The following is a 25,098-nucleotide window of genomic DNA, read 5'->3' on the forward strand; positions in this document are numbered from 1 at the left end:
CCTAACTGGAAACAAGGAAACATTGTGGACGAAGTTTTGACACCGGTTACTTCTATATTTCCTATAGGAACACTGTCGAATGCCTTCTCCAAGTCCACTAAACACATGTAGACTGATTGGGTGAAATCCCATGCATCCTCAAGAACCCTGGTGAGAGTGTAGAGTTGGTCCCCAGTTCCACAAGCAGGACAGAAAACACACTCCTGAATCCGAGATTCAACAAGAAGGTGGACCCTCCTGAATAGACCTTACCAGGAAGGGTGAGGATTGTGATCCCATGAGAGTTGGAACACACCCACCGGTTCCCCTTCTTAAAAAAGGTGAAACTACCACCACCGTCTGCCAATCCAGAGGCACCGCCCCCAATGTCCACGCAATGCTACAGTGTCATGTCAACCAAGACAGCCCCACATTCTCCAGGGCCTTACGGAATTCCCGGAAGGAGCTTTTTGGCCACCAGCCCCAGAGATAGGAGAGCCCCCAGTACCCGGGCACTGCATCCTCATTGAGGATGTCTAAGTATTCCTCCCACTGCTCCACAACATCTCAAATGGAGGTCAGCAGCACACCATGCCTGCAAAAACCCACCAACAAGCTTGTTTAACCCTAAATAGACAAACAGCACAAATGGCAACCTGGTGTGGTACAAGTGCACACACAGCTTGGGTCAACACACGCATGCATTTGCTTCCGTCTATCAGCCATAAACTGTCTCTTAATAGAACACGTCATCATGATAACGCTGAAAGCTAAATACCAAAACAAACATCCGTCACAAAGGGTTGCTGCAAACCTTTGCAAAGATTAACGCACGAAAAGTTGCTCATTGTTTATAGTTTGATCATTTCTGATGGAGCTAAATGTGTAGCTTGTACCTAATTATTAAAAATGGTGCAGCACACCACAACCATAATACAGAAATTGTTAAATTGAATACCTTATCTAGTATTGTATTGTATTGTATGTACTTTATTGATCCCACAGCGGGGAAATTTACTTGTTACAGCAGCAAGCAAGCAAGACAAGTAAAGAGAACAGTAAAGTAAAGCACTACAACATGGTTCAGGTGGTGCAGGTGTTGTAGAGCCTGACAGTGGTCGGTATGAAGGACCAGCGGAACCTCTCCTTCTTACACCGTGGGTGTAACAGTCTGCTGCTGAAGGAGCTGCTAAGGGAACCCACAGTGTCATGTAGCGGGTGAGAGGTGTTGTCCATGATGGATGTCAGCTTAGCCAACATCCTTCTCTCCCCCACTTCCTCCACGGAGTCCAGAGGACCGTCCAGGACAGAGCTCGCTCTCCTGATCAGCCTATTGATCCTGCTCCTGTCCCTGTCCGTGCTGCCCCCTCTCCAGCAGCCCACAGCATAGAAGATGGCTGAGGCCACCACAGAGTTGACTAACTGCAGTTATCACCATTTCTAAAAACATCTGGAACAAAATACGGCAAATAAGAAGACTTTCTTTTTTAGGTTCATGTTCTAACCACCGACAGGAAGCGGCGGTTGCAGGACTTTTATTTTGAAAAAGCAAACACGGCAGCTACCGCATTTCCTTCTCTGGGCGCTGTCTTTGAGAGCTGATGTGATGTTTTATTTGCATCATTCGTAAAACACAAGGTCGTGGAGTTAATTTTACGACTGAAATCAAAGTAGTGTGCTGCACTTCTTGACATGAACGTCGATCAATCAACAAAGCTGACGGCTTCTTCTTGCTAGGTTGCAGTTCTGCATTTTGATCGCCAGGTGTCAGTGTTGCAGGCAATGGCATTGTGTGGAAACCAGGGGTGTCCAAACGTTTTTCCAGTGAGGGCCACATAATGAAAAATGAAAGGATGCAACATTGCCACTCTTTTGTCAAGTAACACATGCAGATAGGCTAAGAAGTTAAATATATTTCAAGAAAACATTGCATCTCAGCGTTGACATATAGGTGAAAAAGCCTCTTATTTGTATCAACTTCACTCTTTGTTTTTTCTTTATATGTTTGCTGTTTGTCTTAATTTTGCAAATATTTCAACTTTCTTCTTAAATGATGTTGAAGTACCATTAGGACGTTATTCCCATAATATTATGACTTTATTCCCATCATATTTTGACTTTATTCTCATATTATAACTTCCCCAGCCTAGTTTTCCAAAAATTACAACCTAATTTTGTTGTCTTTGTTTCTCAAATTACGGCTATTAAAAATGACTTATTTCTTCTTTAATATTTGAACTCTATGCTACTAAAATGACTACATTTTCTAAAATGACTACTATTTTGGCTTTCTTCTTGTAAACTTTCTTCTCGTAATTCTGACTTTACTCCCAAAATATTTTGATTTTTTTCTGCAACCTAATTTTCAAAAATTACAACTTTATGTGTCATTTTCTTTTTTTCTCATAATATTACGACTTTATAATACAGTCGTATTAAAAAGTGTTTGCCCCCTTCATGATTTCTTTTTTTTGTCACACTTAAATGTTTCAGATCATCAAAAAATTTAAATATTCGACAATGACAACACAACTCAACACAAAATGCAGTGAAAAAGTGATTGCCCCCCTGTTAAAACATAACTTAAGTGAGATTAATTGAGATCTATCAGTGTAGAAAAGGTTATAAAGCCATTTCTAAAGCTTTGGGACTCCAGCCAACCACAGTGAGAGCCATTATCCACAAATACTGAAAACATGGAACAGTGGTGAACCTTCCCAGGAGTGGCCGGCCGACCAAAATGACACAAGAGCGCAACGATGACTCATCCAAGAGGTCACAAAAGACCCCACAACAACATCCAAAGAACTGCAGGACTCACTTGCCTCAGTTATGGTCAGTCAGTGTTCATGACTCCACCATAAGAAAGACACTGGGCAAAAAGGACCTGCATGCCAGAGTTCCAAGACCAAAACCACTGCTGAACAAAAAGAACATTAAAGCTCGTCTCAAGCTCGAGACAAAAGTTTAACTTTTTGGAAGGTGTGTGTCCCATTACATCTGGCGTAAAAGTAACGCCAAATTTCAGAAAAAGAACATCATACCAACAGTAAAACATGGTGGTGGTAGTGTGAGGGTCTGGGGCTGTTTTGCTGCTTCAGGACCTGGAAGGCTTGCTGTGATAAATGAAAGCATGAATTGTGCTGAAGGAGAATGTTGGTGACCTCAAGCTGAAACCAACTTGGGTTCTGCAGCAGGACAATGATCCAAAACACACCAGCAAGTCCACCTCTGAATGGATGAAGACTTTGGAGTGGTCTAGTCCAAGTCCTGACCTGAATCCTATTGAGATGCTGTGGCATGACCTTAAAAAGGCTTCATGCTGGAAAAGCCTCCAATGTGGCTGAATGACAACAATTGTGCAAAATTCCTCCCCAGCGCTGTAAGAGACTCATTGCAAGTTATCACAAACGCTTGATTGCAGTTGTTGCTGCTAAGGGGGCCCAACCACTTATTAGCTTTAGGGGGCAATCACTTTTTCACACAGGGACATGTAGCTTTGGATTTTTTTCTCCCGTAATGATAAAAAATTTCATTTAAAAACTGCATTATGTGTTCAGTTGTGTTGCCATTGACAAAAATTTGAATTTGTGTGATCACATAAAACATTTTTGTGTGACAAAAAAAAGAAAAAGAAAAAAGAAATCAGGAAGGGGGCAAACACTTTTTTACACCACTGTACATATTTGGACTTTATGTAACAACTTCTTGTAACAAATTACTGCAGATTTCTCCCTTTTTGGTGTTGTTGTTGTTTTTCCTTTAGTTTTCTGGGTCAGTTATATTTTTACAATGTGTCCCCCCCCCCCATGTGAAAAGTGCAATAAAAATCCATTGTTTTGTTGTTTTTTTTTTACCTTATTTGCACCGCTGGGCAGGCTTGAAGGTTTAAAATAGTATATTTCCTGCGGGGATGCTGCACAGGATGAGCAGTATAGATAATGAATGGCAGGATTTCCTGTGCTATGACTAATGTTGCTGGTGTCCTAATTATCATAGCTCAAACTGACGTCAACAAATTCCTGTGCATAATGCATATAGGGGGGACAGCAATTATAATAACAAACATCTCTAAAAATGACACCACTCGTATATTCTACTAAAATAAATAAACGATTGTTGTGTACGCCATGGCACATTTAACACACGTAATGTGATAATATCTATCCCGCCCTCGCTCTATCAGAAATGAATGAATTTATACATGATCGCTGTTTCGTGGTTGACTACGGCCTATTATTAGTCAATAAATATATGCACCTTAAAGCAAATTGTACTTATTCTTGGCCTAAATGAAGCATTTTCAAGCAGGCTAAATGAACTAAAATACAAATGCAAGGCACAAGAGGCATTCTAATTGTTAATGTAGTATTCTACATTGGCCACTAGTTGTCAGCGATTGTTCGGTGACATGGCCAACAGGCATTTATTTTCCCAGGTAATGTTAGAATGGTGCGAAGTGGCTGAGTAATGTGGGAGTAGTAAAAAAACAAAACAAATGAAAACGGGGGAATTTGAAATGTTCAATGAAAAATGGAGAATAGAAATATGCTGAAGGATTACACAAGGACTGGGGGTCGAACCAGCGACCATCAGGTTGGCAGTCGACCGATCTACACCACCTGAGCCATGTCACCCTGCGGCGTGAATAAGTGGAATGTTACAGTAACGGAAAATGTCAAATGTTTTTCCACCATTTTAATTCGTCCATTCGCTTTTAGCAGACCAAAAATGACGTCATTGAGAATGTTGGAAAGTAAAAATGCAGACGGAATGCTGAAACGTACACAGACGTTGAATGATGACAGCAGAATGGAGGATTGAACCAGCAACCACCCCCCCCTCCGGAGCCAAGCAAAACGTTACAGGAGTGAAAATGTAAAATGTACTTTTCGGCCCCCATTGATTCAAAATAATTATTTTTACTGCAAATGTTCAGTAATCTTTTAGCTGTAGCATTGAACTGCCAACAAAGGAAACTCTTATGAGCTGTTTTTGTTGTCGTTGTTATTTGTCCAAACAAAGGTACCTTTAGTTATATCAGGCATTAAAATGAACACGAAACTGAAGAAACAAGGGTGGTGTAATCATTGTTTCCATGAACGTAGTTAGCGTAGTGTAAATGTAACTTTCTTTTATAGAGTCATAGTGTGCAAACTGTGGGTGCTTAAATTGCGTGATTTTGATTTTTGAATGTATAATTTATTACTATTATTACTATTTGTTCATTTATTTACATGGCCTTATTTTGTTATATTGTATTTCAGATTTTTTGTATTTATTTGTAATTAGTTTTGTTCAACATCAACAAATGAATGACATGAAATCTGATTTTTAAAATGACATGAAAGTCAGTGGTGAAAATGGATTGCATTTCTTTTGTAAGTGTATGTAAATGGCCGATGGAGGGGGGTGCCGTATTAAATCTGGCCTCGAGTGCCACTTTGGAGCGGGCGGGTTCCTGCGATACAATACAGGGCAAATGGACTGTAGTTTTCCATGTGCAAAACGCGTGCAATAAAACGGAGACATTGTACGAGCACTGAGGCAAAATTTGGGCTTTTAGACGAAAACCTCGTCGTGCAAAAACCGCGGCGTACGAAAAGCGAGGGTCCCCAGGCTGAAGCACAGCCAGGGGCTCTGTGGGCTGAAGCACTGTGAAACAAGACGACCAATCCCAGCTTTGCTTTTAGATTTCTTGATTAAGAAAAGAGATTTGGTTGAATGCGTCAATAAAACTTTTATCCTTCCATTGTATCTCCCCAAGCCCCAGCGTGTCCTTTGGTTCCACACAGGATCCGAGCCAGAGGGGGTGTGTGTTCCTCCCCTGCAATCCACCAAGGCATCACTGACTCTTACGGATGAGTCAACCCTCTGGCCGACACCACTGAGGCCTGCGACGGGAAAAGCGTTTGAATGGATGCTGTAAAAATCCAGTCACTTTCATGCACTGCTGACCCGCACCCACTCGAACACAGTCTGGAACAACCGAGGCTGACGGCCAAGGCAAACCCCATGCATGAGTCTCCTGTTCCATGTGGCCTATTACTTAAATGTCTCACTTTACAACCTGCGTGAAATGATTTCTGCTGCCAAGGAAAAGATTGAAGAAGGCTGCTGGAGGCCCAGCTGTGCTGTGTTTTGTCTTTAAGTCCTGATAAGAGACGGCAGAGGCAGGAATGCGGGGACTATCACAGTGCGGAGGAGCGGCGACCCTGCTCTGCTAGCCAGGAAACCAAGCCAAGGGGTTCTGCAATAACTCCTGACAGATCGGTAAGATTGACACACGCTCCTTTTCCAGAGAGTCAGTGGGGGGTTGCACAATCAGCAGGAAAAACAAAGATCTGACGCAGCAAAAAAAGAGTCAAGTCATGACTACAAAAATGACATCTAATTGTCTGAGAATCTCATCTGTTCTCCGTCTTTGTGGTTTCACTCAAATTCAAACTCACGTTCCACTGTTTGAATAAGCAGAAAGACATGAAAAGCGCTGCTCTTTTTAAATCCAGGAGGCAAATAAGACCCTGAATACTAAGTAAAGCGTCTGTCCTATCTTCTAAGAAACATCTGGAGGAAAATCAGGCACTTCCAAGAATTTAAAGGGGGAAGTCAGTGAGGCAACCCCCCCATCAATATGCTAGGAAACTTACTATGCTAGCAAATCACCACCATTAAAGCACCATAATAAAGAAGTAGGATTCAATATTAATAAATGGAATATTGTCATAGCTTTGGCGTAGAAAACCTGCTTACCACCTTCTAAATTTGGTATTTAACATTATTAGAGCCCTCTAGATATGAAATAACACCCCTATAGTCACCTTTACGTTTGCATTACCTAGGGGTGCGTCGATCCATCGGCCACCGATCAGTATCGGCCGATTTCCGTGAAAAAGCACGGTATACTTGATTTTTTTCCGATCAGCTCCGCCCCCGTTGCAGCATCCAGCCTATAGTGACCGCCTCTCTCCCGCCCACTTTCCCTTCACAAAGCCAAAACAAGCATGTCTACCGCATGGGACTTCCTGTCATTGTGTGTCGTTGCCGCCTTAAAAAGCTTTAGCATGGTGCGGCATTTGGGGGGCGGGCACTCGCGATGTGACCGTCAGTCGGGCGGCGGCTAATTAGCCAAAACGCGGGACGACACGAGCCCGTGTTTGCGTGGCAGTCGGAGGTGTCAGGCGGATAGCCCAAAAAGTGGTTGGATTCATCTGACTGGACGGCTGGACGGCCGGCCGTCGGCGGTGGTGGCGGACACCGACCGACCACCTGGGGGGGGTCCTGACTCCTGTTGGAGCGCCATCAAGCTGCTCCGCCATCCAAAGTCTCCTTCAAGAAGGCGCCTGATCCTTTAAGTTTCACCAGTGATTTTGAAGAAGTAAGTCAAATATGTTTTGGTCTAAATTTGATGGTTTCCCTTCGATATCCTGGAGCCCAGGGGGGTCACCAACGTGAGCCCCCCACGACCACTTTTCATTCAGGTTTCCAGTTAATAATGTGAGAACACTAGAAAGAAATGGATTTCTGGAAAAAAAAATATTGGTGACCCGGATATAGCCAATAGTACATTTAAAAATGTACACTTAATGTATGTGATCGGTATCGTCCAAGTTCACTCATGGATGATTGGTATCGCTATCGGCAGCATAAAAACCTGATTTCTAGTGTTACCCAATGTAGAAGATATCATCAGAGAAAATAAGACATATCACACGCAAATAAGATAACACAGACTCACGGTTCCACAGTGATGTGTCGGTCGCGAACGAAGCGGCTCTAAGAGCCGGCTCTTTGAAATGAACGACAGGAGCCAGTTCGTGTCGTTGGGAGCCGATGAGTGTTGTCTTTTTTTTCTGTTGAAGGCGAATGTCATTGGTCAAGATGTGTGGTGGCCACGCCGGGCAGGCGCAGGGGCGGGGTTAGACACACGCCCATGCTCTTAGAGCCGATTCGTTCGTGAGAAATTTCCATGAAGAGATTTCACCTATTTTGCCTTCATTTGTCTATTGAGATGGGTCTTTGTTTTTGTGTTTTATTTCTAATTGAACATGATAACACATTTTTGCAGCATCTCATTGAGGTTTAAGTAAATCCATTCTAATAATAAACATATAATAATAATAAACAACACATCATGTCATTTGGACATTAGTAATTAATTTGACATAAATAAATTTATTCAAGACAACAACAAAAAAAAACAGAGGAACCATTTGGGAGGCGAAAGAGCTGTCTCTTTTTAGTGAGCCGACCCAAAAGAACGGGCTCTCTAAAAAGAGCTGAAATTTCCATCACCATTCCACAGTTACGCTCGTATCACCCAAGGCAGTAGATAATAAGAGTAAATAAAAGACATACTGTAAATAAAACTCCTGCTTGTGTGCGTCTCACAGTAAATGTGCTCCCTAGGGGACATGAGTGGGGGGCGGACTGATGTGTGGAGGACAGGAAGTGACGTCAGAGGTTCAGGTTGTGGGCCCAACAGTAGCCCGTGTTATTATTTGGATTATTATTACTGTGCCTGTTATGCGAGTGGAAGTGCTACTAAAATAGCATTATTTTTGTTTCAGAATATTACTCATAATATTATTCTGGTGAAATTATATCTTTTTAAAATTATGATTATGATATATTATATGTTATAATGCGTCTGTGTAGGCTCTCAGTCGTACAGGAGTTGTCCATCGAGGAAAAGGCTTCTTGAGACGTCATCTGTACTTCTGTGAAGAAGGTGTCGGACGTTTCGCTCCTCATCCGAAGAGCTTCGTCAGCGAACTAATAAGTGCTAGTAGCCTAGGTCTTAAATACAGTAAGAGTGGGCGGAATTGGTGTGCCAACACCCTCCTCCTATTGGTTCCTTACACTAAGCCTGGGCGGAGTAGTGGTATAATCCTCTCCTGCTGTTAACACCTCCAATAAAAGGGAAGTGTCGCTCCCTGAATTGGGTATGAACGACTCTGATACTGGCTCGTTAACATTTATTGTTCTGGCTCGGCCCTGGCTTCACCTCATTTGCAAGACTAAGAGCTGTGGGTTTTGATCTTAGAAAAGGCCACTCTTAAATTAGCAGATTTAAGGAACCACCTCAGATTCAATCTTAGATGCAGGCAGAGTAGGTTAATCCCCAAATGCATGAGGCAAGCGTCCCTTGAGCAAGGACACTTGGCAAGGAAAATGCAACTAAACTACATCAGAAAAATACAGAATTTGAGAATTAGGAGACTTAACATAGAGATAAAAAATAAACAGTCTGAAGTAGAAACCTTCTATCAGAGATTGCAAACCAAGCTTACGCACGAAACCTATCAGGAGGTTTGTGAATTTACTAAATCAGGTTATATGAAGCACCATAGCAAAACCAAAGAAAGGCATAAGGGAAAATTCCAGAAACTTCTATTGGAAAATCAACCACAGCTTGTCGTAAACACTAAGGATGGGGGGAATCAGACCAATACTAAAGAAAATTGGATCAAAAATCTGTCAGACAGAAGCCTCTCGGAGACAGAGAAGGCAGTATTAACCAAGGGTCTCAACTTCTCAGTGACTCCTAAAACGATACCCACAGTAGACGATATCACAGCAGCTGAATCGGCCATCAGAAACAATAACCTTTCTAGAACAGAGGCAGGGGACCTTCATCTGAGAATATCGGCCCTTCTCAGTAGTGCTAAACCACCACCGTCCAATATCACGGTAGGTGAGAGGAAAGCATTAGCGGCTCTGCAGAAAGATGAGAGCATCACCATCTTACCAGCTGATAAGGGCAGATGCACAATGGTTCTCAACACATTGGACTATGAAGAAAAAATAACAAGTCTAATTAGTGATGCCAACACATATGAGCAACTTAAAAGGGACCCATCCAGTAGGTATAAGAAAGAAATCATACACTGTCTCCAAAAGTTAGAGAAGGAAGAACTAATTGACAGACAGATGTATCATAGGTTATACCCTGGGGAGGCTACACCATGTATCTATGGCCTTCCAAAAATCCACAAGGAAGGGTTTCCCCTCAGACCCATTGTCTGTAGCATTGACTCTACCACGTACAATGTAGCGAAATATGTAAAAACAGTCTTATCCCCATTGGTAGGCAACACTGATCATCATATAGAGAACACAAAAGGGTTTGTGTCGAGCATCAAAGACCTCAGATTGGAGCCAGAGGAAACTTTGGTGTCTTATGATGTGACGTCACTTTTCACATCCGTCCCCACCTCAGCAGCAGTCTCGGTGGTGAGGAAGAGACTGCTCGAGGACTCAACTCTGCATCGGAGAACAAAACTTAGTGCTGACCACATCTGCCAATTATTGGAAATTTGCCTTAACACCACATATTTTCAGTTTAGAGGGAAATTTTACAGACAAATCCATGGTTGTGCTATGGGCTCACCAGTCTCACCCATAGTGGCGAATCTGTACATGGAAGAGATGGAGAAACAGGCTCTCTCATCCTTCTCAGGGACAAAACCAAGGCACTGGTTTAGATACGTGGATGACACCTTTGTCATAATCAAAAAACAAGAAATTCAGTCTTTCACAGATCACATCAATGCGGTGGACACCAATATCAAATTTACTCGTGAGGACGCTAAAGAGAACCAACTAGCCTTCTTCTTGGACAGACAGCTACTTACAGAGGTCTTTAGAAAGGCCACACACACTGACCAATACCTGCTTTTTGAATCAAACCATCCACTACAACATAAACCAGGGGTTATTAGGACCCTCCAACATAGAGCGGAACAAATACCAACTAGTGCTGAGGGAAAAAAAAAGGAGACACAACATGTCCAGAGAGCGCTCTCAACCTGTGGGTACCCACGGTGGGCTTTTAACAAATGTCAAAAGAAGAGAGTAGGGAAAGAAACCCAAAAGCCCACAGAAGCAAAAAGGAGAGGAGTGGTAGTCCCTTATGTAGCGGGGGTCTCTGAAAAACTCCAGAGGATCTTATGGCAACACAAAATTCCTACCTATTTCAAACCAGTAAATACCCTGAGACAAAAATGAGTGCATCCTAAAGACAAGGCTCCAAACCAGAAACAAAGCAATGTGGTCTATTCCATCCACTGTAAAGATGAGGAATGCAAAGAGCACTACATTGGGGAAACTAAGCAAATGCTCCAAAAAAGGCTTTATCAACATTGCAGGGACAATTCTAGTGGTCCTCAATCAGCAGTACATCTACACCTTAAAGCTACCAATCACTCTTTTGAGGACAGTGAGGTAAAGATTTTGGCCAAAGAAAACAGATGGTTTGAAAGAGGAGTAAAGGAAGCTATTTTTGTCAAACAACAGAACCCATCATTGAATCGGAATGGTGGTTTGAGGTTTAATTTGGACCCTGTGTTCAGCAGGTTACTGAGACCAAAACCCACAGCTCTTAGTCTTGCAAATGAGATGAAGCCAGGGCCGAGCCAGAACAATAAATGTTAACAAGCCAGTATCAGAGTCGTTCATACCCAATTCAGGGAGCAACACTTCCCTTTTATCGGAGGTGTTAACAGCAGGATAGGATTATACCACTACTCCGCCCAGGCTTAGTGTAAGGAACCAATAGTAGGAGGGTGTTGGCACACCAATTCCGCCCACTCTTACTGTATTTAAGGCCTAAGCTACCAGCACTTATTAGTTCGCTGACGAAGCTCTTCGGATGAGGAGCGAAACGTCCGACACCTTCTTCACAGAAGTACAGATGACGTCTCAAGAAGCCTTTTCCTATATGTTATAATACATTTTATAATAATAAAATAATAATAAAAATTTTTAAATAATTTTTTAAAAATATTTTGACTTCAAAATTGCTGAAGACTTTTCCAGTTTTCCTGCTGTTGTCTTTCCCCCCACTAAAGAATATTTTTGGGCCATTAAAAAAACATCCGCAGGCTGTTTAGAATAAAAAGGCCCCAGGGCCGCACTTTGAACACCTGTGCCCTCCAACAAGGTCAAAGCTATCAACATTAGTTTTTGCTGCTTTCAAGTTGAGGATCAGAGAAACCACTTTGTCTCGCTTCCTCACAAAATACCCCCCCCCCCCGTTCCAAAAAGCCATGTTATTATGTAGAAAACATCTGTCTCTAATTAAAGCCTTCTGCACCCCCACCCCCCATCGCTGTCCTTCCAGCATCTCTCCTCATCCATTCTAGAACTCTCCACCCCCGCCCCCAGCCCCCCTCCAAATACAGTCTCCCCGCCCATCCTCCTCCTCCTCCTGCTCGTCTTTCCTGCTCCAGAAGCTCTCCTCGCCTCCCGCTGCAATCTCTCCTCTTTTCCAGCCGTGTTTGTGGGAGTGCGTGATGGCGTACGTGGGTCATACGTGGGGCATCTCCCTGCTCTTGTGCCTGACTTTGGGGAGGACGGGGGCACAGCAGACAAACTACACCAGGTGAGGTCACACGGGAAGATGAATGGCAGCCTGCGTTCACGTTCCTCCTGCTGATGAAGTTAACAAAGTCGAGGTGGCGGAGGTGCGGATTGTCTTCTGTCTGCTTGCAGTTGTTGTTTCCTCTGTGAGTGTGCGGTGGCTGAGCCGCCAGATGTTAATGTTTTTGCTTCTGCCTGTGGGGCCCCGTCCCAGCGACTTGGCTCCGGTTGGTGACATCTTGGCTGTGATCAGCAGGCGTACGACTCTTCTGGGTTTCTGCTTTCTGCCTAAATGATTCAAAGTCGGGGGACATTTGGAGTTGCTCAACGGGAAGGACTCAAGTTGCGTTATCCACAAAATATTCCAAACTTTCATAGACCATTAAAAACCAACTATAAACGTATCGGTCCTGTGTGTCCGCATTGGGAAAGAATCATTTCTGGCGTGTGGCACTGTGCCAAACTCGAATCTACACCGCATACCACTTGAACACATAAAAAACATACGACTTCATGTTGTTTTGTGTTCAGTACGGCTTTTTATTAGCCCAAAAATGAAGCAAATTGTACATATGTTCAGCCTAAATGAAGCATCAGCATCAAAATGTCTAAATGAAGTAAAATACAAATATAAGGCATTCAAAGACAATGTAGTATTCTACACTGGTCACTAGGTGTCAGTAATGTTACTGTCATGTTATGTCAGACACAAGACTTGATTGCCGCAACAACAGGTTTTTATTGCAGGTTTGAATGATCTGACAGCAGGCACAATAACCCCTAACACGGGCTACTGGTGCGGCCGGAATCCACGCCAAGCTAAAACCTCACTTCCTGTCCGACACTGGAACACATTTACAGCAACACACACGATCGCAAGTCTTATTTATGTCTCGTTTTCTCTGATGATGTCCACTATGTTGGGTAATGGGCGTGTCAACGGGACTATAGGGGTGTTATTTCATGTCAAGAGGGTCCTAATAATGTTAAAAAACATAAACAGGGTTTTTCTTTGCCCTAATTAATCCTACTTTGTGGAAATTCACTTATCACGGTCAGGTCTGGAACCAGTTAACCACGATAAACGCGGGACGACTGTATTGGGAGAGAATCGTGTTTGACATGAGATACACCGTGCTATAGTAACCCCTCTCCACGTGAAAATGTTCAAAAATACATGGATGAGTAATCCTGCTGTTTTGTGGTTGAATAAATGAAGCATTTTCAGAGCGTACGAGTATTAGGGCCACCTGAAAAAAAAGAATCATCTGAGATTTTGAGAATAAAGTTCTACATTTCCGAGAAAAAAAGCCGTAAATTCACGAGAACAAAGTGTTAATATTACGGAAAATAGAGCACAGCTCTTCAGGAAGGAAGGAAACTTTCCTCTCGCTTCAGGCAAGCTTTTATTTCCAACGTGGCAGCAAATCAGAGCAGCTGAGCTTTTAGCATTGAGATTAGCATGGCTAGCCGCCTTCCGGACCCCGCCCCCTCCACGTGCCCAAGGCCAAAGGTCACATAAGTCCCCCCTTTTCATAGCTGTCTCAGGCAATGCCTGCAACATAAAGTTACGACTTTTTTCTCGTAAATGTACGACTTTATTCTCATAGTATTACGAGTTTTGTCTTGAACATTTCCGACTTTACTCTGGTAAATTTACGACTTTATTCTCGACTTTGTACAACTTTTTGTAAATTTATGAGAATGAAGTCGTGAATTTAGTAGAAAATAAAGTTGTAAATTTATGAGCGAAAAAGTCGCAAATTTACTAGAAAAAAGTTGTAAATTTATGAGAATGAAGTCGTAAATTTACTAGAAAATAAAGTCGTAAATTTATGAGAGAAAAAGTCGTAAATTTACGACAAAAAAGTTGTAAATTTACTAGAAAAAAAGTTTTAAATTTATGAGAATGAAGTCGTAAATTTACTAAAAAATAAAGTCATAAATTTATGAGAAAAAAGCCGGAAATTTATTACAAAAAAAGTCGTATATGTACTAGAAATAAAAAGTTGTAAATTTCAGACAAAAAACTTGTAAATTTATGACAAAAAAGTTGTAAATTTACAAGAATAAAGTCATAAATTTACTAGAAAAAAACCTCACAAATATATGAGAAAAAAATACGTAAATTTACACAAAAAAGTCAAAAATATATGACAAAAAAAAATCCGTAAATTTACGAGAATAAAGTCTTTATTCTTGTAAATGTATTACTTTTTTCTTGTAAATTTACGACTTTATTCTCTAAATCTCTGAATTTTTTTTTAACACGCCGCTGTATTGGAAGGCTGTTTTTTTCAACTATAAAAATGCAGTTGTTGTTTTAATTTCAATAAAAGTGTGTCATAACCGAACGAAATGTGGGTGGAGCCAGTGGAGCAGCCCTGCTCTAATCTATCTAGATTCTAGAAGAATAGTAAGCAAACAAGTCAGGATAATAGGAGACGTATCCTTGCTGCTGACTCAGCAGCTACAGATCCACAGTAGACATGCGTCTACACGACGTGTTTCCTTCTGTGGAATCCTCCCTGACAGCTGACATGACGCAGCGCCGTCTCTCAGAGACACTTTATGACGCCGTCGCTGCGCCTTTCAAATACCCCGCAAGTTTACTTGACCTCTTTGTTCTCCTGGTTTCTTCATTGCTACAAACCACGGGACGAGTCAGGACGGGACGCCCAAACTGCGGCCCGCGGCACATTCTAAAAATATACTTTAACAAGAAAACTTCAGAAAAAAAAACAGCAGAAAAAAATGAAAAAATTCTGCAGTAATTTTACAAAAATTAAGTCAAAAAATATAAGATAAAAATGTTGTCGCTTTACAAAAATGATGTTGTAATATTAATGTAATATTACAGTTATAATAGTCGCATGAAATAGGAATATTTAAAAAATATACATATATATATACATATATATGTATATATATATATATATATATATATATATATATACATATATATATATATATTTTTTTTTAAGTCATAATATTGTGAAAAACAAAAAAAAATAAATATTTTTGGGAAAAAATGGTTAGGGAAAAAGTTATAAAATTATAGGGATAAAATCATAATATTATGAGACAAAAATAGAAAAAAAAGAATAAATAGCTGAAAAAAAACACAGCAGAAATGGAAAACAGCTGCCTTTTTACAAGAATAAACTCATAATATTATGAGGAAAAAGAATCACATTTTAGTAGCAAAGAGTTGGAATATTCAAGAAAAAAAGCCGTTATTTTTTAAATGTTGTAATATTATGAGAAACAAACAAAACAAAATGTACAAAATGTTGTAAGTTTTGGACAATTAGGCTGGGGAATAAAGTCATAATATTTACAGAAAAAAATATTTAATAAAACCATGAAACAGCTGGAATTTTTTTAAATTACAGCAGAAATTAAAAACAGCTGTAATTTTACAAAAAAAAGGCAAAATATTAAGAAAAAAAGTTGTATTACTACAAGACAAAAAAAATCACAATTTTACAAGAATAAACTCATAATATATGAGGAAAAATAATCTAATTTTAGGAGCATTGACGTAAAAAAAAGCCTTTTTTTTTTTAAAAGTTACGATTAACAAACAAAACAAAATATACAAAAACATTTTGGAAAATTAGTTACAATATTATAAAGTTTTAATATTAGGGAAATAAAATCATAATATTACAAGCAAATGAAATTATTTAAATAAAGATAAAATAAATGGACATTTTAAAATAAAAATTAAAGCAGAAATGGAAAACAGCTGCAATTTTACAAGAGTAAAGTAAAAATGTTAAGAAAAAAAAGTTGTATTCTTACCAGAAAATAAATGATCAATTTTACAAGAATAAAGTGGTAATATTTTGAGGAAAAATAATCTCAATTTAGAAGCGAGTTTAGAGTTGAAATATTCAAAAAAAAACGTTATTTTTTTTTTTAAAAGATGTAATATTATGACAAACAAAAAAAATAATAATTTACAAAAAGTAAGTTTTGGAAAATTAGGTTGGGGAAAAAGTTATAATATGATGAGGAATTTTTTTTAAAAGATGAAATTGCTGGAAATTTAAAAATGAAATTACAGCAGAAATGGAAAACAGATGTAATTTTTACAAGAATAAAGTCAAAATATTAAGAAAAAAGTCCTGCATTTACAAGAAAAAAATGTCAATTTTACCAGAATAAACTTGCAATATTGTGAGAAAAGATCATCTGATTTTAGTAGCAAAGAGTTGAAATATAAAAAAATATATCTATTATTTATTTATTTATTTATTTATTTATTTATTTATTTAAAGTTGTAACATGAGAAACAAACAAAACAAAATTTACAAACATTTTGGGAAAGTTAGGTTGGGGAAAAAGTTATAATATTATGAGAATAAAGTCAGAACATTACAAATTACATAAAAATATTTACAAATGACAGCAGAAATGGAAAACAGCTGGAATTTTACAAGAACAAAATTTAAGAAATTATTAAAAAAGGTCGTATTCTTACAAGAAAAAAATCTAAATCATTTTAGTCATTTTGGTAGCATAGAGTTGGAATATTAAAGAAAAAAACATTTTTTCAAGGTTTTTTCAAATTTTTCAATTTAAAAGAAAAAAATGAGGGTGGGGGAAATGTTAGAATATTACGGGAAAAAAGTCCAAATATTTCAAGAAGAAAATGTTTTTCAGGAGAAAACTGAAATATATGGAAAATTACAAGAAAAACAACGCCAAAATTGAGGGAAAAAGGAGCAAAGAGTGACGTTGATAGAAATAATAGTTCTTTTAGCTCTGTGACAAAGCTGAGATGCCGTTTTGTCCTAAAATGTCTAGAACTTCTTGGCATATGTTGACATAACATCCAAGTGGCAGCCTTTCATTTGTCACCGTGCGCCCTCGCTGGATAAAGTGCTAGGATGTCGAGCAAAAAGTGGACTTATTAACTTTCATAAAGTCGTGAAACTGGAAAAGAAGCCAAAGCAGGATTGTGTAAATATTGCAGAAGTAGAGTGCCGAGTTTACGCATTCGTGGCATTTTTGTCTCCTGGCCAAGGTTTGTTAGTCGTGTCCACTCTTGACCTTGTCTGCAGGCCCGTGTTCCACTGCGGAGGAGAGCTGGAAGCAGAGTCGGGGTTCGTCGGCAGCGAGGGCTTCCCGAGCTACTACAAGCCAAACAGCAAATGCACCTGGCTCATCACAGTGAGTCACAAGCAGACGCCTTTCTCTTCGCCTCCGGCTCGTTCATTCTCCCCCCCGCGCCCGGCAGGTCCCCGAGGGAAAAGTGGTCATGCTCACCTTCCGCATTTTCGACCTGGAGGCCGACTCGCAGTGTCGCTACGACTACCTGGACGTTTACAACGGCAAGTCCAACACGGTGCAAAAACTGGGCCGGTTCTGCGGAACCTTCCGACCGGGCGCTCTTATCTCCACCACCAACACCATGATGCTGGAGATGGTGAGCGATGGCGAGACCCACGGCAGAGGATTTGTGGCCTATTTCAGCGGCGCCAAGCCATACGACCAGGGTGAGCACGCCAGCGCACCGCATGCGCTGGAAGAACGCCACTGAATCAAATCCAATTCAGCACGTTCTAAAAACGAGACAACTCAAAAGAAAATAACCCAAGAACAGCAAAAATGGAAAAATCAGTGTTCAAGTTTGAATCTTAGGAAAATAACGCTGTGACGTTTTGAGGAAAATTACGTCTTTTTAGGAGCATCAAGTTGAAACATTAAAGACACTTTTTCTTTTTTCAGCAGTGATGTTATGAGAAACAAAGAAAACAAAATAAAGCTTTCATTTCTGGAAAATGAGGTCAGTCGACAGGTTTACAAGAAGACGAAAATAGTTGGAAAAATTTTAAAAAACAACATCAGAAATGGAAAAAAAATCACTATTTTACATGAATAATAATGTCATCTTACCAGCATAAAGTTGAAATAGTCAAGAAAATGTCATTTTTTTAAGTTTTAATATTATGAAAAACAAACAAAACAATGTGGAAAAAGTTGGAAATAAATAAGTTAAATAAAATCAAAATATTATGTAAATAAAGGCAGAATTACGAGAAGAAAATTTACAAGAAAAAAAAACAACAACAGCAGAAATGAAAAAAACAAATGGAATTTAATGAGAATAAAAAATACTACTAATAAAATACTAAAAAGTCGTATTCTAACAGGAATAGACTCGTAATATTGTGAGGAAAAATAACGTCATTTTAGTCGCATACTATTTTTTTTTAAGTCATAATATTATGAGAAACAAACAAAACAAAATAAAGTTGGCATTTTTGGAAAATTAAGTTGGGGAAAAAGTTATACTATTATGGGAATAAAGTCATAATATTACGAGAACAAAACTGACAAGAAGAAAGTTAAAATTGTTGGAAAATTTAATTTAAAAAAACAGCGGAAATGAAAAAACAGCTGTAAGTTTAGAAGAATAAAGTCAAAATATTACGAGAATAAAATTGTATTCTTGCAAGAACAAAAGTCGCAATTTTACATTATTTTAATTTGAATCTTATTTTAGCAGAGTTGAAGTATTAAAGAAAATTTTTTTTGTTTGTTTTTAAAGCTGCAATATTATGAGAAACAAACAAAACAAAACAAAGTTGTCATTTTTTAGAAAATTAGGTTGGGAAAAAAATTCTAATGTTTTGGGAAGACAGGAAGACAATTTGTGAAGTAATATTTAAGGAGTTGAAATATTTGGGGGAAAAAAATGAGGGGGAAAAATTTAAATAGACCGAAAATCATGTGTGATGTGTATTTAGTTAGTCAGTGGCTGATGCAGCAGCTACAATCTCCAAGCTAGACCCAATTAATGTCCAAAGTAAACAACACTGCTGTCTAAAATACTGCATTTCTCCTGTAATTGTAGTTGCACATTACTTACAGACACAGAGTCTCCAAGGCAGAAGCGTATTAGAACGTATTCCGTAACAAAAAGCATCAATTTGTGTGCCCAACGGCGTCACAACAAGCTACAGCAAGTATATATAAAAGCATAAGGACTAATAAGACTTTTTAAAGAAGTTTTTAAGCGTGATGGAAAGAGTCTAAAATGTAACCACAAGTAGGGCAAAAGTTCACGTTAGCATTGCATGGCGGAACTACAATCTGCGGTCGTATTTATTCATGATGTCCGGGGGCCGTGTTGGCTTTCTTTCAGATCAACAGTTCTGTGGGGGAAAGATAACAAAATCCCAGGGAGAGATCAAAACACCAAACTGGCCGGACAAGAAGTACCCGCCAGGAACCAGCTGCTCCTGGCTCATCACGGTGGACGCTGATAAGGTCAGCAAAACACTCACCAGCCGTGGCCACAGCGGTCGCTCATTCCATTCATGGAGTTGATTCAGTGGAACTGTGAAAAGAGGCGTGTGGATGCACTGCTTGGCTACAACCAGCAGAGGCGCTCTTAGCTTGAGTCTCAAAAAGCAGATGTTTTTTTAAGCAGACACGTTTCTATTACGGAAAACCGTGACCGTGACTTCGCTCTATTCGTTTTTCAAAGTGTATGAATTAACAAATCACCTCAGTTTCATGCTCGACTACAGCCTATTATTAGACCAAAAATATCCACGTTCGAGCACATTTTTTTTGACCAAAATTAAGCCTTTCAAGCATAACTAGAATAACGTATACCTCCGCCAAGAGCCATCGTTCCCCACATATATTTTAGTCCTACGTTCATTTTATCTGCATATTTACATTCCTGGACCATTCAAACATACCATTAGCAATGGGATCCATAATGATATCAATATCACTTATTGACAAAAATGGCATTTTTCTTCTGGAATGGAAACTTGTCTTGCTCTGACCGTTTTTTGTGGAGTTACTGTATATGCACAAATGCCGAAAATGGTCCTATCTCGGAATGTTCAGGAATCCTTTCAAAAAATCCTGAATTCAGACGGTGATGCGGATCACCCCATTTATGACAATTCCTGCAAATTTCATCCAAATCCATTCAGAACTTTTCAAGTTCTTTTGAACACAAACAAACAGACCAACAGATAAACGCCAGCAAAACCTGCTGCTTGGCGGAGGTAAAAATGGTTTTAAAAAGCAGGACATGTCCTGGGAAAACAGGACCTTTGGTCACCCCTCAGCCATGGAAAGTGCATTACTTTGCAAAAAGTCTGAAAAAGACTGCTAATGGATGTTTAGTGGTCGTTGGAGAGGCCGCACTTCTGTCAGACAACCCCAGGGCAGCTGTGGATACGGATGTAGATTACCACCACCAGTGTGTGGCTGAATAACGGTTTCACTTCATTCTGAAGTGCTTTCATTATTATTAGTAGCAGCTGAAATTTGACAAATTTGATGTCTAATTAAGCATTTTAAAGGATAAAAATGGCTAAATGAAGGAAAATACAAATATAAGGCATTCAGAAGATGCATTCAAAGACTTGTGATGATATGTAGTGTCCTACACTGGTCACTAGGTGTCAGTCATACTGACATATCGATACCAGCTGTTCACGTGGTAAAATCCATTCTCAAATCAAAATATCGATATTTGTGGCACCTGAGGTAATGTTTGTCTGGAAAGTTTGCCAGTTGATGACTGAACGATGGTTGGAAACGGAGCCATGTGTGAATTGCGAATAAAGTTTTCAATCTTGTAGTAGTTCTTAGTAATTAGCTCCTCCTCCACGCGCTCTCACTTCCTCCTTCTTGTCAGGTGTGATTTTTCCGGTTCACATGGTCCCCGCCAAGCTCCTTATCAAATGCCCTTCTGCCACCTTGTGGCCGTTTTTAGAGCTTAAAATCGCTCTGAAATGCATTAGTGAAGAGTTGCGTCATCACCTCTTTTGAAGACGTATAAATACGTTTTTGGGATGAAGCGTTCAGGTTCGTAAAAATGTATAACTACATTTTTGCTACTGAATGAGTTAAATATTTCATTTTTTCTTCTTATGTCTACTACATTGGGTAACAGGAGTGTAAATGTGACTATAGGGGTGTTATTTCATGTTTTGAGGGCTCTAATCATGTTAAAAAAACCATCTTTTTTTGTTTGTGTTTGGATACCAGGTAATCCAGGTTAGGTTTGACAAGTTCGTCTTGGAGGCGGACACCTATTGTCGCTTCGACTACGTGGCGTTCTTCAATGGCGGCGAGAAAGACGACTCACGCCTGATTGGAAAATATTGCGGCGATCAAGCTCCGCAGTGAGCAGCCCACTCGATCATTTGCCGTTTGTCGAACTGTGCCTAACAACGTTCCGCTTTCTGTTGTGCGTAGGCCCATCGTTACCAGCGGCAACGTGCTCCTGGTCCAGTTTGTGTCGGACCTCAGCGTGACATCAGATGGATTCCTGGCCTACTACACCAGCGTCCCACGCGGCGCTGACATACCAACATTGCACAGTGCCGGTGCCGATACCAGACCTGTTCCAGCCAGACCCCACGTCAGACCCCCTGCACGTGAACGAGTTCCTGACGCCACTGTGCCCCCGCCTGTTGCTACAGCCAAATATGTGCCACCGGAACCAACCCAGAGACCCAAACCAGTCCGGCCCACCGCTGGCCGTGGCGAGGGCACCACGGGTCAGGACAGGAGAGTGGTTGTCACCAGACCAAACGGAAAGAGGCCTGGTGAGTGAGGTGCGCTATGCTTCCATTTGAATGCTGCCAATGTCCATACGATACTTGTTCTTTACATTGCAGTCACTCAGAACCCACTGTGTGCCAAAGCGTGTAAAAGACACGGAACCATCAAGACCAGTTTCTGTGCCAGCGAATTTGGTGAGTCAAGCCAGAAAAGCAATCAGTCAAGCCGAGGTCCCAACAGTCCCAAACATGCTCATCCCACTTATCCATCCATCCATCCATCCATCCATCCATCCATCCATCCATCCATCCATCCATCCATCCATCCGTCCATCCATCCATCCTTTCATTTTCTTCCGCTTATCCGGGTCCGGTTCGCGGGGGCGGCAGTCTCAGTCGGGAAGTCCAGACTTCCCGGTCCCCGGTCACCTCTTCCAGTTCCACTGGGAGGACACCAAGGCGTCCTCGGGCCAGCTGTGAGACATAATCCCTCCAGCGTGTCCTAGGTTTGCCCCGGGGACTTCTCCCGGCTGGGCGTGCCCAGAACACCTCACCAGGGAGGAGATTGGGAGCGAGGTCCTTCCCCAGTTAACCATTTTTATCATACCTTCTTAACTTATTTACCGACCAACTATGAACTTATTTATACATTTTAAAGCAACGCAGAAACCACATGAAACCACCGTCTTTCACCAAAAGACACGACAACAAAGACTGATGACTTAACAACTTAACAAAATAACTTCATGAAACACCCGATGCAGTCAAAGTAGCAAATAAAAAAAAAAAGTACAGTCGTCACTTCATTTAATACTTGGTGCCTTAAAAGAAGCACAAAACATAAAATACATAATACATTTTTAAAAAGCACAGACTCTCTGCTCGAGGACATTTTTGGCCACAAACGCAATTGAAAGTAAAAGTGAAGTCACAACATATTTTTTTACCAGACACTTTGTTTATGTTAAACCAATGTGCTTTTCTTAAGTAATATGTGCTAACGCTTTATATATACTGTACGTACTTCCAATAAGCAAAATACTCTGCCAAGTAAATCAATTAAAAATGTTTAACTCAATACAATGTGTTTTGGAAAATATTATATATATATATATATATATATATATATATATATATATATATATATATATACAGTATATATTAACCTAACCCCAACATAATATAATGTAATAATTATATTATATTATATTATATTATATTATATTATATTATATTATATTAATATGGTTTCATATGCATGGCATGAAATTGATAAAATATTCTTTCAAATGGTTTTACCTTAATTATAGGTATTTAATCAAGTTATTCAAATTATTTATTGTTACACTCAGACTATTTAATCATTTATTTATTGATTTAATAATTTATTTATTTGTATGATATTTTTACATTTTTAATTGTTATTTTCAATCAATGCACATTTTAGAAAAACACATTGTAAAAAAATATATTTTTAAAATTTATTTCATTTGTTTTAAACATTAAAAAAAATACAGCACACATACAGCGTCTCCGCCAAATATAAGACAACCCCAAACATAAGACAACTCCTATTTTCCAAGAGGCTATTAGGTGCTTTAGACTGCATCTGCACCTTTATCCAGATTTGCACCAACACTGAATTTTTTGACGTCATTATTGAAATCTTGTATTCTCACCGAGTCCACTTTTTGTAGTGATTACCGGGAAGGTGACCTCACTGGCCCCCGGACCCCGGGGCACCCTCCTCATCGGGGTGTCCCTCATCAAGACTTACAAAGCGGGTCGGCTAACGATCACGCAAGTTGGAGAGACCATGTCAGTCAAGCTGGTGTCACAATGCCGGAAGTGCCCATTGCTCCGCAGAGGTAAACACACACTCACGTCTTCCGCACACACTGGCAACACAAGGAGCGCTCATGAAGACTTGATTTCTTTCCTACAGGTGCTAACTACATTATCATGGGTCAGGTGGATGAGGAGGGTCGCGGCAGCTTGCAACCAGGCTCCTTCACCGCTCCGTACAAAGCTCCACATCACAAATTATTGACAAACATCAACAACCAACCATGCTAACGAAACAAATCCTGAACAAGTCCAAGTGTGATGCGGTTGCAGAGCTGTGAGTTAATAACGTCTCCGTGAAACACAACAGGGATGTTATGGCCCCATTAAATGCACACAAATACTTAAACCTTGTCTGTAATTTATGTATGAATAAAGGTTTTATATCTCTTCTCTCGCCCTCTATGTCAGACTGCATTTTGCTTGCTTCCATGAGCAGCGACGCGTTATGCTCCTTTCTAGCATTGTGATTTTTGGCTCCACCTGGTGGACGGGATGTGTAACAGCACCCAAACCGTGTGTACCGTCACCGTAACGCTGTACGTGCAGGATGCTGCAGGCCTGGAATTCATTCTTAATCGTGTGTTGCATCACATATTAGGGCTTAGAACGGGGGGGGGTCCAAGCTTTCTACACGAACCTTAACCCTGACGGCCACATACTGAAAAATGTGAGGGTCAAGGGCCACTTTGGATGTGGATATGCCAAAATGTTCAATATATTTCAAGGAAAAAATGCATCTCAGCTTTGCGATTCAGGCACAAAAGCCTCTTATTAATATCAACTTTGCTCAATTTTTGCTCTTGTATTTTTTTCCAAATATTTCAACATTCTTCAAAAATAATCTTCACATTTTCTTTTTGTAATATTCTAACCCTAACCCTTACCCTATGACTTTATTCCCATATTTACACTTTATTCTCGAAATATTTGATTTTCCAAAAATTACAACTTTATTTGTTGTTTTGTTTGTTTCTCATAATATCATGACTGTATCATTAATATTAATATATGACTTTATTCCTATAATATTTAACCCTAACTCTAAACCTAACCCTAACCCTAACCCTAACTCTAACCCTAACCCTAAACCTAACCCTTAATTTTCCAAAAATTGCAACTTTATTCAATGTTTTGTTTGTTTGTCATATTCCACCTTTATAACTATTATGAATAATATTCATATAATATGTAACGCCAACCCTACGACTTTATTCCCATAATATTTTGACTTCATTCTCGTAAAATTACAACATTATTTGTTTTGTTTGTTTCCCAAAAATTCCATATTTCTGCTTCATTATTTCCACTTTATGCTCCTAAAACGACATGACTGGTCCTCGTCATATATTTAATGGTA

At 39.8% G+C, this 25,098-nt stretch overlaps 1 protein-coding gene across 2 annotated transcripts; it reads left to right on the forward strand.

The window, feature by feature from the left end:
• Window positions 1–12,196: 12,196 nt before the first annotated feature.
• On the forward strand, window positions 12,197–24,131 carry pcolcea (procollagen C-endopeptidase enhancer a). 2 transcript variants are annotated; one of them, XM_054756019.1, is made up of 9 exons: window positions 12,197–12,364; window positions 17,415–17,523; window positions 17,591–17,849; window positions 19,502–19,626; window positions 21,376–21,512; window positions 21,586–21,938; window positions 22,011–22,088; window positions 23,591–23,761; window positions 23,839–24,131. In XM_054756019.1, exons 1-9 carry the CDS (start codon window positions 12,276–12,278, stop codon window positions 23,967–23,969), a joined length of 1,452 nt encoding a protein of 483 aa, XP_054611994.1. In that variant the 5' UTR covers window positions 12,197–12,275; the 3' UTR covers window positions 23,970–24,131. The 2 variants fall into 2 exon arrangements, with proteins under 2 accessions (XP_054611994.1, XP_054611995.1); XM_054756020.1 differs by having other exon boundaries at window positions 12,299–12,446.
• Window positions 24,132–25,098: the final 967 nt, after the last annotated feature.

This window comes from Dunckerocampus dactyliophorus, chromosome 16 (assembly GCF_027744805.1).
Source record: "Dunckerocampus dactyliophorus isolate RoL2022-P2 chromosome 16, RoL_Ddac_1.1, whole genome shotgun sequence".
Taxonomy (NCBI): Eukaryota; Metazoa; Chordata; class Actinopteri; order Syngnathiformes; family Syngnathidae; genus Dunckerocampus; species Dunckerocampus dactyliophorus.

Excerpts from the sequence above, each read along its gene's own strand:
- pcolcea (XM_054756019.1), top strand. The coding sequence starts at position 12,276 with ATGGCGTACGTGGGTCATACGTGGGGCATCTCCCTGCTCTTGTGCCTG. Across the intron at positions 19,627-21,375 it reads TCACGGTGGACGCTGATAAG|GTAATCCAGGTTAGGTTTGA; the intron begins GTCAGCAAAACA and ends TTTGGATACCAG. Across the intron at positions 23,762-23,838 it reads GTGCCCATTGCTCCGCAGAG|GTGCTAACTACATTATCATG; the intron begins GTAAACACACAC and ends TCTTTCCTACAG.